A 14,386-nucleotide genomic window follows, 5' to 3' on the forward strand; every position below is an offset into this window, starting at 1 on the left:
AATTTAAGTGTGTGAGTAGTCCCAGTGGCTTTGGTGAGCTGAGCTTGGCCATGGTTAGAGTGCAGCACTAAGATGAGGGTAAATAGGATGGCTCCCAAATGGCACATGTGCTTAATGCTCTTAATGTGATTTAAAAATAGAAATCTTTGCATCCCCAGAAAGAAGTTTCGCAGTGAAAGCAGGCCTGTAGTGTTGCCTGTATAATTCTGGCTCCTCCAGTAATTACATGCTGTTTATCTAAATAAAATTCACTCAGATGAAGCCTGTAACTTTGAGTTATTACCCTTGATATTCCAAAATGTAAGAATTCTTCAATCTTGCTTCCAATGAACTGCTGCATTTGATTTCAGAGGGGACTAGTGGAGCCTTGTTACTGCTTGAAGGATTCAGGGAGTTTTATTTGCAAACTGCATTAAGATTCTTCAGCTGAAACCTGTTAGCACAGAGCAGCCTTCTCTTTAAGGCTAAGAATATTTTATAAGTGGAAAGATAATTCCTTGGATTGCTAACAGCTCTCCAAGAAGGAGGGGAGACTTGGATATAATGACATTTATATGCTTTGATTGTTTGACAGCAAGTTTCTGTGTTGCAGTATCTCTAAAGATTTATATCCTTCTGTGCTGTTGCATTGCTGTTCCTTCAAGGTCTTACAGGGCAGGTTTGAACCAACACTCTGAATGTTTTCTTGCAGCCAAAGAAGCCAAAGGTCCCTGACAATCCTTTCCATGGCATTGTTTCCAAGTGCTTTGAGCCTCACCTTTATGTGTATATTGAGTCCCAGGACAAGTGAGTAACCAGCCTGAGTTTTGGGGTTCGTTTGCTTCCGGACATGTTGGGTTGTACTGGATTCTGTACTCAAGCTGCAGAAAATTAATTTATTGAAACTCTGCTGCCTGATTTCATCAGAAGCAGTGATTGTGGTTTGAGAAACTTTGAGTGGGACCTTTGCTTGGACAAAATGAGTGTTCAGAGGGCTGTGGAGTTTGGTTTTGTGTGTAATTGCAAAGGGCTGCAGGAGTGGTGCCCGCTGCCTTTCTGGGGAAGAGGCTTTGTATTCCTGAAATTACTTCTGTTGCCTCTGCAATTCCCACTACAGACATATGTCTTTCTTTCATCTCATGTCTTCCACAAATGATAGGGTTGGGTTTTCTGTAAAATACATATGTGGCTTTGTGGCAGAGGAGTTGCAAGATTTGCTTTGTAGAAATAAGTTATTTGAGATCCTTAGATGAAAGCTGCTGTAGATGAGCTGGCTGTAAGATAACGTTATCATTGCTCACAGATTGGGACTTTGTCAGGGCCTTTAATCCCTGGCACCCTTCTTCATCTTCCTCTTTGACTTGCAGCAAAACAATTCCAATGAAAGGAGTTTTCAGAGCTCTCACCACACTTTCTTGTGCACCTTGATTCACACCAGGGTTTAAATAACATCTCAGTAACAACTGCAGTGCCACCTGAGAGAGGAGATAGTTGAAAAAGGTTCAATTTAGTCTTTTAACAAAGATTAGTGGCTGGAAAGGAGAAGGAGGTGCCTGCTTCATATATCTGTGTGCTCTTCTGTCTTCCAAGGCTTTACACATGAGAGGGTGTGTAACTCGAAGCTTGTAGTGTCCTGATTTTGTCCAAACTCCATGATAACCATCTTGAAAAAGCTTTTCCATGTCCCATCAACTTTTTATGCTTAAAAAAAAACCCCATTAAATAGTTGAAACCTTGCACAGTGGTGTGTCCTGCTGGGTCTAGGTTCTGCTCTGCAGCCTAACAAAGGGAAACTGATATTTCCCTCTGCCCTCAGCCAACTGAGCACAGACTTGTTTGAGTATTTCTTCCCTTCTCACTGGGGGCCATTTTAATCCCCATTTTGGTAATTCTACCCCACTGTGCTCCTAGCCCCTTCAGTTGCCTTTTTTTTTTTTTTTCTCCTTTTCCTTTACAATCCTGAGATGTTTTATATTAGCTTTATAGCCACAGGCTGCAGGGAGTTCAAAGAAAAACTGCCACAGTATTCCCCATGCTGCCCCTGGCTGCCAAAAATTGCTTTCCTTCATGGTTTTCTCTCTTCTTCCTTTGATTGAACTGTTGAGGAATCTGTTGCCGATGTCTGAAAATGAGATGTTGCTTAGATCATTAAGTGTATGTTTGAGCTCTGGATAGTGAGAGTAGCATGATGGTTTTGTTCATCATTGCCTTAAATCTGTGGCAGAAAAAAGCCTGGACGTTCTCTGCCAAAAAAATTGTTTCCATACCCATTTAAAGAAACACACTGCCAAAATCTGTAGCAGTTTAAGAGGAGACACCTGAAAGAAAGAGTTTAAAGATGCTGCTCTCCACCCTCAGCTGCAGAGTAAATATCAGATTTCTGAACAGCAAAGCAGATTTCATTCCTGCCCCTCTGGGATGTGCGTCTTTAGCTCTCCTTTGTGGTCAGCTGGAGCAGCAGGAGCACACAGACGTGAGCTGAGCTGTTCTGCTGGAGAGAAGGAAGAGCTCTGTCAGGGCTGCAGGGCTGAGAGTGTGCAGAGCCCTCCTTAAATCTGCTCAAAGGCACGTCCGAGTCGAGAGTGCTCGGAAAACTGGCACTTAGTGCTGTGTGTTTGCAGCCTCATCAGCAGAGGGGCTTCCAAAATCCCCAGTGCATGGAAACTGCTCTGCAGTGGTCCTGGTGTCTCAGTGCCATGGCCCTTCCTCGGTGCCCAGCACTGAGCACATCACTGGGCAGACCCAGTTTCCTGAGCACCCTGTTCTTCTCTCGTGCTGCTCGGGAGTTCCTGGTTCCTCTTGTGTTTGCCAGAGGTGCAGAACAGCCCTGAATAGGTTGAGTGAAGGAAAAAAAAAAAAGGAAGAGGAATGCAGGAATGAAAAGAACCAGAATAGAATTGCCTTTATGTGATTTCATTTCATACTTTCTCTTGGTTAGATTTGGCGAGTTCTCTCTCCCAATAAATATGCTACTGTTAGGAAATACCACATCTGCACTACCAGAGAATTTTCTTGGAGTTTTTCTGCAGAGTCTGTGGAGAAAATATTCATTTTCTGTAGCTCTCCTGCCTTCTTTGTGTTTCATCTCCAGCAGCTTTTTTTGCCAGACTCTCTGTGCTCCCACTGTGCCACACAAAGATTCGTGGATTTTATATCATATTTGGGCCAGCTGAGACTGATGTGAAAGTTTGCCATCAGCTGAGGTGTGCATTAATGATGTATTAGTTCTCTTAGTGCACAATATCCCGATGTTTTGCTTGCTGAAATAGGAGCAGTCCCATAGCCTGGTTTGATGGGCAGTTTTATCCAGGTTGGGATCAGAACAAGCGTGAAGCCCCAGCGCTGCTCTCCCAGCCCTTCAGAACAGCTGCATTTTCTCCTGCATCCCAGTTGACAAGACCTTGGGGGACCAGGAAAATGTAGATCCATTTCACTTCGCCTCGGAGAAGAGGAGAACATGTGGGCTAAGCATAAAGAAACAAAAGCCATTGACATTCCTGACCGTGTCTTGAGACTGAGAGGAGGCAAAAAAAAATCAAGTGACTGGTGGCTGCTAAGAAGGCTCCACTTTGTTGCCCAGCTGGAGCCAAGCACAGATGCAGAGGCGGAGATACAGCTGTTGGATTTGACAAGGAGTGAGCCACGTCCGCTTTCCTTGAGAAGCTGCAGGAATCTGCAGCCTGCAGCACGTGTGAGCCCTCCTGCAGCAGCCATCTGTTTGGCTCTGCTACAGCTACAGAGGGAGGTAAATTCTGCTTCTCTGTGGCCCAACACAATCAATGCTTTGCTTCAGCCTTCAATTGCTCCTGCCAGTGTGGAGATTTATCACATCAGTGGAGCAGCCTGATGTTTTTACAGTGCTTGTAACACAGCCGAGGAATTGTGTGTGTGGAATCAGAGCTGTGTGCCGTGCTCAAGCAATAGGCATGGAAAAAGGGGCTACTTGTCTTTGCAACAGCCTGGCTCAAGCCAACCAGTGTTGCTCCATGATTTAGTGTCCTGATATTCCAAGCACATTTCTGTAGATAAGTTTGGCCCAGCAGATCACCCATGGTAGGAGCTCATCCATTCTGAGGCAGCAGCCTCTTAAGTTTATCAGGGAAGAGACCTGTGGGTTCTCTGGTAAACTGGAATCAGAGAGGTTTTCTCTCTCACAAGAGGGAAAGCAAAAAGGGATAGAAACTGGGGGAAAGTTGTCGTTGTTGGCGGGTTTTTCCCCTTTCACTGGCAGAGGTAAGTGAGAATGTGCTGCAGAGCCTCAGCCATTCTCCTGGGGATTTGGCTTTCTCCTTAGGAGCCCTGGATCACAGCACAGCCATTACACCCTCAAAGGGGTGAAGGTTGTGCCATGGGAAGAGGAGAGCTGCAGGAAGATGGTATTCAAAATAAGAATATAAAATACAGGACCTCCTTTTGGTCGGCAGAGTACCTCTCTCATCTGAAAGGCCTGTTTCCCAAAAGCCTGACTTCTTTGAGGAAGGCTGTGTGTGTGTGTCTGGGAGAGGAGGTTTTTTGCTGGAATTCAGTTCATCTGGCAAGGGTTATTCCATGGAGCTGAGCTCTGGTGTCGGGAGAGCTGGGCTTGGTCTCCGACACGGATGTGCTGTCTCTGGAGGAGTAGGACCAGAGGAACTCCCCAACATCAGAAGATTCTCTGGTTCTGTGTTGATGGCTCTGGCCCTCTGCCATGCTCAAAAGCCTTTTTGTCCTGGTGAAAGGATGGAGTGAAGTTTATTGTTGCCTAAAGACTGAAATATTTGAGTAAGGACCAGGGTAATGAATCACTGGAGACAATAAGAGGGCTTTTTGGGCTTTTAAAAAGGGTCTAAGTAGGAAGTGTACTTTGTGCTCATGCTAAATAAAACTTCTTTAAAGGATGTGTGAAGTTGTGCAAAACCAGGTGGTATCCAAATGGGACCAAGAAATGGCAAATGGCACACCATTTTGAGCACATCCCTTTAAAATCCATATTCCCCGAGGTCTCCTCCGGAGGCCGCTGGGATGGGAAGCCTGACTGTTCCTTTTCCTGGTGCCAGGAAGGAAACTTGAGCACAGGCTTTATGCACTTGCATCAAATGTGCTGAACCGAGTCCTGGCAGACCTGGGAAGCTTTTATGTGTGGCTGGAGAACAGATTTGAAGCTGCCACTAAAACTCCTGAGCACAAAAGGTTCGGGCTGTGGAATTGTGTGAGCTTTGTGCTGGAAGCGTGGAGATAAGAAAGGGCTGGGGATACCCAGCTGCTAAAACCTGAACTTGCTGGTGTGACAAGACAGGGCATCTCATTGTAAGCATTATTCCCTCTTTGCACTCCAATTCCTCCCTCAACAGACTCAAATATCTTTTTGTTCCCCACCTCAGAAACCTGGGCGAGCTGATTGACAGGTTTGTGGCTGACTTCAAGGCTCAGGGACCCCCCAAGCCCAACGTGGATGAAGGAGGAGCCGTCCTGCCCAGCTGTGCTGACCTCTTTGTGTACTACAAGAAGTGCATGGTGCAGTGCTCCCAGCTCAGCACTGGTGAGCCCATGATAGCCCTGACCACCATCTTCCAGAAGTACCTGCGGGAATATGCCTGGAAAATTCTCTCTGGAAACCTGCCCAAGTGAGTTTGGCTTCCCCAGTGCTGCACTGGGGAGCAGATGATTTGTAAAGATAATTGATAAATACATCCTGGTGAACACTTGTTTCCCTGTCAAACACCCCAGGTAGCAGCAGTAACACTCCATTTACTTTGTGGTTTTCTCCAAAGTTCAGTTTCTTGCACTGAGGAAAAAGCAGGAGAGCAAATGGGCAGGCACACATTGTTTTTCTTTCAAGGGCCCCTGGAGAATAGCTTCATATTTGGCTTTGATTAGCAGCCAGATTTGCAGTTTCTTGAAGTTCCTTTTGAAATGCCAGCCCAAGTCTCTTCAGAGAGGCCTGGCTTTCAGAATTGCTACTTGGGTAACCAGTTCATACTGTGATTCTCAGCTGCCTTAGTCCAACATCTTCATATGGTAACTTATAACAAAGGTGATTTACTTCTGTGGTGCTAAAGTGCTTACCTGTACCTCCCTCTGCTCTGGAACATTTGATCTCTGTATAAGTAAGATATGTAGATGTAAATCCAGTGAAAGTACAGGAAATCATAATGAGTTTGTACCAACATGTGTCAGCATAGAGGCTAAAGGTGCTCCTGAGATGTTGCCAAAACTCCACTGCAGATGATTTTATTTGCTATTTACCATCTTCATTTTGTTTCCTTTGTAAACCTGGGAGCAGAAGAAATGACTTTCTGAAAACAGTAAAATCTTTCACAGATGGATGGGGAGAGGGTTCCATCCAGACAAGTGGAAAGATAAATTTAATGTGTGTTCTCCATCAGACCTCAGTTGCATTCTTTATCCACGTTTTTTTGAGTGCTCCATTTTTGCTGTCCAAGATAAATATCACTGTCCTATTTTTTTTTAATGGATTTGGATTATAAAGAGTTGAGAGGTAGGGAATTTCCTGCCTCTAAACTGCTCTGAGTCTTTCTTTGTTGGTACATGAATGTTGATCACTGGGAGACAGTGGAGGGGAAGGCACATCTTCTATAATTTACTTTGTTGATAACATCAGCTTTTAAAACAAGTTGCCAAAGTCTCAAATGCATGTGGGCAGCTGTTTAGTGCTGCAAAGATAAATATTACAAGTTTCCTGATAGTTCTGAGATTCTTCTGTAATCTTTAATTAGATTTTGAATAACTGGCAGTGAAGGTGAAGCTACCTGGGGAAGGCTGTGTTCCACTTGCATCCTAATCTATTTTCTTGTCAATGAGTCAGTTGTCCTTTGCTTGAAGACCTGGTACAAAGCTATTTGTAAAAGAAATTCCTTCACCAAAAGAGCAGTTGTGGGTTTGATGCCCTGTGTTGCACAGGGTGTTGGGCTTTGTGGTCCTAAAGCCTTTTTATGGCATTGAAATCCAGCAGTAATTTTGCACTCTGTGTGTCTGTACACCCAAAAACCACACAGGTTTTATCTGTTGGTTTGTTTTTTTTTTTTTTTTCCAGGACAACCAGCAGCAGTGGTGGGCTCACCATCACAAGTTTGCTGAAAGAAAAGGAAGGCTCTGAAGTGGCAAAGTTTACTTTAGAAGAGCTCTGCCTCATTTGCAGCATCCTAAGTACTGCAGAGTACTGCCTGGCCACCACCCAGCAGGTCAGTTTTCCTCTGAGGGGGCACCCAGCCCCTCTTCTGTGCTGCTGTGGAGACTGGGAGAGCCAAAAGTACAAAAATATCCATTGATTATTGAGCTCTACATGATTCAATATGTATTTCAAAGAAAGAAAAGTGTTGATTTTGCTGTTTCCACCTGAGAATAGTGATTTGCTTGTAATCTTGCTTTGCAGCATCAGTTTTGGGTTTGATCCTTTTCTACTTGTTACGTAATTTGTTTTGGATTGGGGACCACATTTCTTTTAAAAAAAGACTCTCGGTTCGTGATCTCCCCTTCACAAATACAAGCACAACAATAATTCAAAATACTTTTGGGAAAATACTTGCATGAAATATTGGGGCAATGTGCAGTGGAGAGAGGAGGAATTTATGCTGATGTGATTTGCAGCCGCGCTGCTCGTTACATTCAGGTGCTTCCAAAATGCCATAGGTCAGGAATGAGCTGTGATGTTTGGCTGCATCCAGGCTTCTCCACCACTAGGTCTGGCAATCCTCCTCCTCCTCTGCAGTTTGGGCACAGGCAGAGTGTTGAGAAACATCTTTATTAGCAGGACAGATGCCACAGTGCTAAGCTAGTACGGTAGCATGTCATGCTAGAGTTACATATTTGACCTTGGAGCTTTAATTCTTTGAGGACGTGGAGCCACCATGGCCCATCCTGGCAGATCAACGGGTCTGGGATGCCAAGAAGGAAAGATTTCCAGTGTCACTGGGTGAGTTTTGGATGTAGTTTGGTCACAGATTAAGTTTTAAGAAGCTGACCTTTGCAGGGCGTAAGTTTTCAAGAGTGATTATTTCGAGTTAGAAACCTGATCTCCCTGTTGCTTGTTTTGTTTCCCAACAGTTGGAAGAGAAACTCAAAGAAAAAGTGGATGCGAGCCTAATGGAGAGAATCAACCTGACAGGAGAGATGGACACTTTCAGCATGTATGTTCTCCTCCCACAGTTACCAAACATCCCCTTTTGTCAGCCAGATGGTGCTGGAGTAATAACGATCCCAGGATCTACCCGGATCCACAGCCTGGGCACAGGCATTTCCCTGGTGAGGGAATGGTATCCTCTGGCTGCTCCAAGAGCAGCACTAGTCCAGGCTTTAGCTGCTCCCTGTGGTCCAAGCCAAAGGAACAAGAGCACTGGAAAAGGGAAAGGAAATAGTGAGTTTCCATTTGAAACATCATTTGCATCTTGGCAGCTCTGAGAGGTGGCTGTTACATTTCAAGAAAGGAAGCTATTTCAGTACATCCCTTCCTGCTTTAACTTCCCCCTGTTAATCAGCAGCCTTGTCAGTATGATCAAACCCCATTGCAGATGACATAAAAGACTGATCCAATCTTATATTTGAGGATTATAATTGAGAGAAGATTATCATTCATTAAAATAACTTTTCATGTAACGGTGCTAAAAATATTCTGCTCTAACATCCCTTCCTCTCCACTCCTGACAGACAGATTGAATATTTTTTTTGAGAAGAAAATTGAGGCAAAAGTTGTTTTGCCTCATATCAGACAAAAGAGAATCTTGGCAAGACTGGGAAAATAATCCCTATCACCAGCTCCCCCTCTCTCTAAAACTAAGATTCAGCCCAGATAGCAGTAAAATGTTTTTTTCAGAAGACTTCCTTCCTGTGATGCCTCTCCTTGTGCAGTGGATGAGATCCCACTGAATCTCCATCCAGCTCTTTCACATGGTCTCAGGCTCCATTCCAGGCTGCAGAGACTCCCTTCCCTTTAGGCTGTTCTCAGACCTTTTTAAGAGTGAATCCCTGCCTGAAATCCAGGGTTGCTGTGTCCACTCAGCCAAAGCAAGCAAGGTGGCAGAGAAGGAGAAATAAAATGTGCCACATGATGGGATTTTCTTAACATGGACAAGTGGAGGGTGACTTTTGCCAGCAGGAACCAGCAACCTCGAGTGGCTGCTTGGTCTCCACAGTGGCTGCCTCACGAGGTGGTTGGTCCCAGACAGCCAATGTGAAGTGTTTTGGAAGTTGTTTAATGTATAATTCACGTTTGCTGTTTTGGGCAGCTTTAAAGTCCAGCTGACAGGGCTGATATATCTTGTAACAAAGGCTTTTAATTGACTTTCATTCTGTTCCAGTTGAGAGGGCTTTGTCCAGCCTTCTGTCAGTGTAAGTCAGAGCTGTAAACCTTGCTGGCACTCGCTCGTTCAGCATCAAACAAGTTGTTTCTTCTGGGATTTGATGTCTTGTTAGGCACAGCCATAAAATAAGTGATAAAACGCTGTTTATGCACCCTGAGAAGTGTTCTTTCAGAGAAAGGCAAGTGCAGAACCACCCCAAATGTATAGAAAAGGAGGGTTTGATCCCTGGGGTGACAAAGCAGTTTCTTAAGGGAAGGTGGGAGAAACGATGAGCTCTTCTTAAAATTCAACAAAAGAAAAATTATTGTAATGTAAATCCAGAAATCCTTCATTCCCACCTCCTGCCCTGTGAGGCAGCATTCAGAGAACCCCTGAAGTGTTGGGCTCACTGTAGTGAGGATTTGCTGTACTAGGACTGTACTGCTCCTTTATGGCCTCAGCTTCCCAATCCATCCCTTCTATGCATGTCAGGGACTGTCTGAGGAGTCACCCATTGCTGTGTGCTGCCTGGGGTGAGGATTTGAAGTATTTTCCTGCAGAACCAGGCTCCAAACCCTCTTGGCATGTTGTGATCTTTTGTGTTCCCAACACACTTCCTGCTGCACTGCCATCCCTCCACAGCAGGTGTTTATCTTGAAGTGCAGACAAACAGGTTCCTCTCCCTGTTTGCAAACTTGGTGCTTTCAGGTGAGAGCCTGCACTTAGTGACCCAGCTTCTGACAGACTCCTGAGTGTGGGCACACAAGTGATGGGTCATTTTCCATCCACTCGGAGCTTTGTGTTTCTCTTTGGTGCTGAACCACAGCTCTCCCTTCCCAGTCAGTGGCAGCAGGTGCCCTGCAGGAGTCAGCTGTGTCCACAGGGTGGTTATTTCAGTCTGGCTCCCTTGGCCTGGTGGAATCCCCCAGGGAGTGGATTCTGTAGTGCCCAGCAGCAGCAGAGGCACCAGCAGAAACAGTCACGGGCTTTTTTTATCCCAACGCGAGTTTTAGATCGTGTAACTTGAAGCCTGGAGTCACTTCATCTCCCATGCTAATTTTTCCAACTAATTTTGGATGAGTTTGCCTTTACAAACAAATTAATTGCTTTGAAGGAAGTCTTTTGCTTTGCATCCTGTTCCAGACTTTATGTGCTGGAACTGTAGGAAAGGGAACAGGACACCTTTCTGGGTCGTGGTGAAGAACAAAACTCAGGTCAGAATTAAGTGTGGGTGACACCATATCTTGGTAAGGAGGTGGACACTTAAAAAAATTTTGAACAGTGAACCCCAGAGTAGCATCCAGAAGCTCACAAAGAGAATGAGGTGGAGGAAAGATGGTTTGAGGAACAGATTTCTCACAGTCCTGTGATTCTCATCTGTGCTACCGTCATAAGAAAGGGCAAAAGTAAAATCCACTTCTCACAAATATAATCCTGGGGTTGTAAACACATGTCTGTGGCAGATTTAAAGTTGACACAGTTTTTAAAAACTGTGCTTAGGGAAACAGAATCAGTTATTGCTTCTAGCAGAAGCTGTCTGCAGTGGGAGTGCTGGTTCTGTGCCCCTGAGGGGGGCCGGAGCTGCTGCAGGCTGAGTTTCTCGGCTGTTGTTTTAGGATCAGTTGCACCTTTATGCACACCATAATATGGTGGCCTTAAATATGGCTCTAAGCAGTATTGTGCTGTTAAAAAGAAACCAAAAAAACTAAAGGGGGTGGGAGGGAAATGTGTTTGACTAATGTGTCCTTTAGTCTGGTATATGTCTCAGGAACTCAAACAATGGATGGCGGCAATCCTAGACATGGTGTAAATAAGACATCTGCCTTCATCTTCACACATGGGAGAGACAGAACTCAAGCAGATGTCATTTTTAAAATCCCCTCTACAAGTTCCTGTGAGCAGTAGAATATTGACTCTGAATAAATGGAGGGATGATAAAATGTTGGTGTTACACAGACTGGATTGAATTTGAAGCTGAATCTGGGCTTGATACTTGGGGATTTCTCCTCTTTACCTGCCACCTTTGATCCCCAGCCCCTGATTTGTGTTAAACCAGAGAAAGGTCAACTGCAAAAACATCCTCTCTGCACTGAAGCCCATTGTGCAGCTCCCTGCAGAATTTCCCAGCCTCTCCTCAGTCCAAGTTGTAGCCACGTGCATTCACATCCTACTGCTACTGTCAGCCAGTAGAGGATTTTCCTCCTCTCACAGTCAAATGCTCCAGTTCTGGCACTCTGTTACTCAGTGTGATTCTAAAACTCATGCTTGATTCTTTCTCTTTTTTTTTTTTTTTTTTTTTTTTTTGTTTTTATCCCTTTTTTTGCAGTGTGATCTCCAACAGCATCCAGCTGTTAGTGCAGGACCTGGATGCAGCCTGTGACCCTGCCCTGACTGCTATGAGCAAGGTAGGGGTGGATTTGCAGGAAGAGGTCACCTTAAGATCCATGTGGAGTTCTTGTGTGCTTTGATTGCTTGATTTCACTACTGATATATTCTTTTACTCTGATTTTTTCTTTCCTACTTTTTAGAGCAGCAATTGCTGTATTTATAAATACATCCCTCACTCCAAGCCCTCTTATTATTCAGATTAGAGCTTTCAGGCTTTTTGCAGCACATTAAAACCTACAGACAATGAAATACATTCAGTAAGTACTCAAGGCTTTCTCTTTCCACTCCCAATGCCAGTGAGAGCATTTAAAATTGGGAAAACTTTGGTTAGTGTGAAATTTCAAATACACCTTCATGTTTGCTCTCCCCTTTGTCTTCTTTGGCAGGGAGTTTTACCAGCCTGCTTGTTTGGGGCTCTTAAATGGAGGTACTCAAATGGAGGTGATGTGGAATTGAGATTGAGCCTTATTGCTTCTGTGATCCTCTCAAGGACATATGGAGCCATTCCTGGAGAGGCCCCTATGGCTGGAGCTTAAGGATTTTGTTGCAGTTACACTGCTGGCTTTTATATGTTTGAAATACAGAGCTGTGTTTTCTTGCCAAAGTATTGTGAAAACCCAGACTGCTTTAGACAGAGGTGAAGACAACAAAAGTGGATTGAACTATTTTTTTTTTAATTAGAAATATTAAACATAGAGCTCCATTTTTGTAGGATCAACACACTGTCTCGCTGCCATGAATTTTAATAGCTTTCTGCTTTATGATGTATTCCAGCTGTAACCAGCCCCGCCACCCCCAGCTAATATTTGAAGTGGAATGCAGCTGGTAATAGAGCTTGTACAGGTTCCAAATGGAAAGAGGATTTTTTTGCCCAGTAAAATAACACCACTAGGAAGGGCTCGGCACTTCAGGTGTTGTCTGTGTGCTGTGGCAGTCTCTCAGATCTCCTGAACCTACAGATTACAGTAATATTTGAATCACTTAGCTCTGGCTGTTTATACCCAAGTAAACCACAACCTTGAGAAAGCAGCAGCTGGTAGGCCATTTATTTTTGTCTTTGGAACACTGGTAAAATGCAGCACATGTGATGGGACTGATGATATATAAACAAGTTTAAGTGTTATGAAATTAGCTAAATAAATACTTGTCACTTGTGCACACACTCCACTATTTGCATCAGACAGAGTCGCTTTTATGTGATTTTTATTAGACCTGGATTTGGTGCAAGAGGGTTTTTTCCTTCACCCTTCCTCCTCTTCCCTTTCCTTCAGGGCTGGGTTATTACTCTGACACTTGAATAAGAAATGCATGTAATTATTTAAACACAGAGTTAGTATTTGGAAATGTAAAAGTTCAGCCTATATTAACGGAATAAAGATTATGTGGCTGATCCATTCCAATTCTGCTGTCTCAAGACCCATACTCCATTAGGGCTTTTCTTTTGTTTAGCTTCTTTTCATTTACTTCACTCAGGTGTCCTCCAGGATTGAACATTCCCAGTCCTTTGTTAGAGTCTGTCTTTGGGTATTTTTTTTTTTCTTTGCAAAAATGTTCAGGAACTATAGAGGTAAATTATGAAATGCTTAAACCTCTCAATCCACTTTGGCTGCAGGCCACGTTGAGAGATTTAACACAGAAAACAGCATAAGGAATATTGCTTTCAGCTGGGAATGCTGCTTGGTTTCCATGATTCTTTACTTTGTGTGTTCTGACAGAAATGGTAAATGCTGAGAAGGCCCCATATTACAAAATTTGTAGGTGATAATCCTTACTCAGACTTTACAGCAGGTGTAGAATGATTAAACGTGGCTGTAGGATGGGGAGCTGGGATGTGGGTGGGAGGGGAATTCACCCTAAACCCCCTGTTGTGATATTCTGGATAACAAAGAGCTGTTAATGTGTTTGTACTGATCTGTAGCAGGCACTTCCATTGCCTGGTGTGCTTCCTTTTTAATCGCTGGGATGAGGGAACTGCTAATCTGCACGGGCTATTTTTGCCCCAATTAAGTTTATGGATTGCACCGGGTAAGGCTTGATTTACTTGCTGAATTAAGCATCAATTTATGTGTAAAACTGTGCCTGTAAGTGGGGCTGGGGGACATTTTAGTGCCTCACATTGATCTCTTGCTGGCTTTTTACATTTTCCTAAAACCTTTTGGCACAGCTGCAGTTCCCAGTGTCCTCACAGCAGAGTGGACAACAGCGAGCGCCTCAACGCAGGGCTTTAATCATTTCTCTACTCCACACAGGGAAAACCCTGAGAGCAGAGCAATCAGAGCTGCCAGCTGCTAATTAAAAGCCCCCAGGAGAGCTTTTCAGCCCTGGAACACTGTGCAGAGTGTGACAGTGCAGAGCCCAGCTCATGTCCCCAGACACGGGGCCAGCGGCGCTATCTGCTCCCGGCAGCTCCTGCCGCTTCCCGCTCCCCTCCCGCCCCTTCCTGCAGGAGCAGCACGAGGTCAAGGCAGCAGGTGCCCAGTCTGGAGCCTGCAAGGAGAAGCTGACAGTGGGATGCTGCTGGGAACAGGGAGAATCGGAGATTCATTCATCCTCTGCTCGGTCATGAGGCAGCCCCTTTGCTGGAGACCCAGGGCTGGACACACAGGAGGGACTTGGTGGCTCTTTGGGGACACAGGAGCACTCTGGAGCCCCTGCCATTCCCAAGAGGCAGCACAGCTCTTGTGAAGTGCCAAACCAGCCCGGTTTTGCTCCGGGTTTCTCTTTCCTCCTGCCTGTTTTAACCT

The 14,386-nt window shown here is 44.7% G+C and overlaps 1 protein-coding gene across 3 annotated transcripts in view; it reads left to right on the top strand.

The window, feature by feature from the left end:
- The window catches only part of VPS53 (VPS53 subunit of GARP complex), a 61,459-nt gene that overhangs the window by 31,979 nt on the left and 15,094 nt on the right, over positions 1-14,386 (top strand). For all 3 annotated transcript variants that reach the window (XM_039562904.1, XM_039562905.1, XM_019287633.3), the window contains 5 exons: positions 692-786; positions 5,340-5,582; positions 7,013-7,160; positions 8,023-8,105; positions 11,581-11,659. In XM_039562904.1, coding sequence (XP_039418838.1) covers positions 692-786; positions 5,340-5,582; positions 7,013-7,160; positions 8,023-8,105; positions 11,581-11,659 — 648 coding nt within the window. The remainder of the gene's footprint in view (positions 1-691; positions 787-5,339; positions 5,583-7,012; positions 7,161-8,022; positions 8,106-11,580; positions 11,660-14,386) is intronic.

Source organism: Corvus cornix, chromosome 19 (genome assembly GCF_000738735.6).
Source record: "Corvus cornix cornix isolate S_Up_H32 chromosome 19, ASM73873v5, whole genome shotgun sequence".
Taxonomy (NCBI): Eukaryota; Metazoa; Chordata; class Aves; order Passeriformes; family Corvidae; genus Corvus; species Corvus cornix.